The 1,459-nt window shown below is 44.8% G+C and overlaps 1 protein-coding gene across 1 annotated transcript; it reads right to left on the bottom strand.

Annotated features, from left to right (window-relative positions):
• Positions 1–54: 54 nt before the first annotated feature.
• On the bottom strand, positions 55–1,194 carry LOC111669203 (erythropoietin receptor-like). Its single transcript, XM_023425468.2, has 3 exons — positions 894–1,194; positions 526–661; positions 55–260 (listed from the first exon to the last, which is right to left on the bottom strand). Exons 1-3 carry the CDS (start codon positions 994–996, stop codon positions 74–76), a joined length of 426 nt encoding a protein of 141 aa, XP_023281236.2. The 5' UTR covers positions 997–1,194; the 3' UTR covers positions 55–73.
• Between the last annotated feature and the right edge of the window lie 265 nt (positions 1,195–1,459).

The following is a 1,459-nucleotide window of genomic DNA, read 5'->3' as shown; positions in this document are numbered from 1 at the left end:
CTTTTCTGGGAAATTTTGAGGCAAGGAAAATGAGTCTAATCCATCATTCTCACACAAAACTTTCAAATGCATTTCACAGGTAGAATAACTTACAGACAAGCTCGATGAGGAGGCTGCGATTGTGGATCAGCACTCCCTGCCGATGAACTCGGACGTCCATTTGGACAAACATCTGGGTTTGGTTCAGGTGGCAGAGGAACAGCCTCTTCCCACCAGCTGCACGGAGAACTCTCAGTGGACATCTGCTGCTGTTTTCTTGACTGCTCAGGACAGAGGGAGACAGAAGCTCAAAAATGGTACTTTAATTCTCGAATGTGGTCACTAACAGTTCTGACCTGGCACGATGCTGGGTCGTAAAAACAGTTTTTAAGCCTTGAAATAATTCTTCAATGACCCTGTTTTATTTGTAGCCTATTGGTTGAAATAGAAAAAGGAAAAAAAGAAAAAGAAACCCTATGTCTATTGGCCATATTGGACACAACGTGGCTTGTTGTTATACACTGTCTTACACTGAAAGTGACTTACTGGTAGCTGTATGTGAAGGAGTACTGGTCCACAGAACCAGCTCTTTCCTCATCTTCCTCCCAGAAGCACGTTAAGTCCTTCCTGCCTTCAGCAAAGCATTTGGGGTTTTCTGGCTCTACCTTCAGCATCATAGACACTAGGGGGGTACAGATGGGGGGCAACAGACGTGTGAGAGCACCATGTGAGCTAGAAGATCATGATGGTCAGCCGAAAGCTTTTCTGATGTCTTGGACACGAAATACAGTCACAAACAGACTGGAGCAACGGAAGGTGTATCCAACACATCATTTCTCTATTTTTTTTAAACTTGTTTAGTCAGTTACTCAATATTTCTTCTAGTTTTTTTCTAAAAAAAAATGTTACCCTACCTTTCTTTTCGAAATCTCGCGCGCCCTGGACGATGGAAACGGTTCGCATGGCGCAGAGAACCATGAAAAGTGCCAACACTCGGCTCAGGTGATCACATGACATCCTTTTGTCTTCTCTGTGAACAGAAAAACGTTGGCGTTCTGTTGTTCACCTGCATCACTGGAGAATAACCTGCCACAAATGCGTCCGCCGCGGCTCTGGCCTGGGGGAGGCTTGTTTTTTGTTTAGATACCATGGATAGCGCAGCGCGGTTACGCGCCTGCTTGTGAGCGATAAGGTGAGTAGAGCTGAGCTGTTTACTTTCTCCCAAAGGCAGTGAGGGAGAGGAGGGGTCTCACAAAACTTTTTACTCTCCTGATGATGGGCGGAAATCACGCGCTCATTGATGTTTACAACTTGTTTGTGGTGGTTGTACTAGTGAACGAGGAAGTGCGCCTACTGGACTTGTGCCGTGCGTAAAAGCGCGCAAACGTTGAGAGAGAGGGAGAGACAGAAAGAGAGAGAGAGATAGATAGATAAATAGATAGATAGATGAATAGATAGATAGAATAAAAAAAGGAATAAT

The sequence above is a fragment of the Seriola lalandi genome, unplaced genomic scaffold, assembly GCF_002814215.2.
Source record: "Seriola lalandi dorsalis isolate HSWRI2012SDOR001 ecotype SW California unplaced genomic scaffold, Sedor1 jcf7180002004648, whole genome shotgun sequence".
In the NCBI taxonomy this organism is placed as follows: Eukaryota; Metazoa; Chordata; class Actinopteri; order Carangiformes; family Carangidae; genus Seriola; species Seriola lalandi.
This window is presented reverse-complemented; position numbering and strand designations above follow the sequence as displayed.

What these genes read in the sequence shown, in the direction of transcription:
- LOC111669203 (XM_023425468.2), bottom strand. Translation starts at nt 996, where the DNA reads ATGTCATGTGATCACCTGAGCCGAGTGTTGGCACTTTTCATGGTTCTC. An exon ending in GCGAGATTTCGAAAAGAAAG is followed by an intron (nt 662 to 893) that starts GTAGGGTAACAT and finishes GTACCCCCCTAG; the next exon opens with TGTCTATGATGCTGAAGGTA. An exon ending in TCCTTCACATACAGCTACCA is followed by an intron (nt 261 to 525) that starts GTAAGTCACTTT and finishes TGTCCTGAGCAG; the next exon opens with TCAAGAAAACAGCAGCAGAT.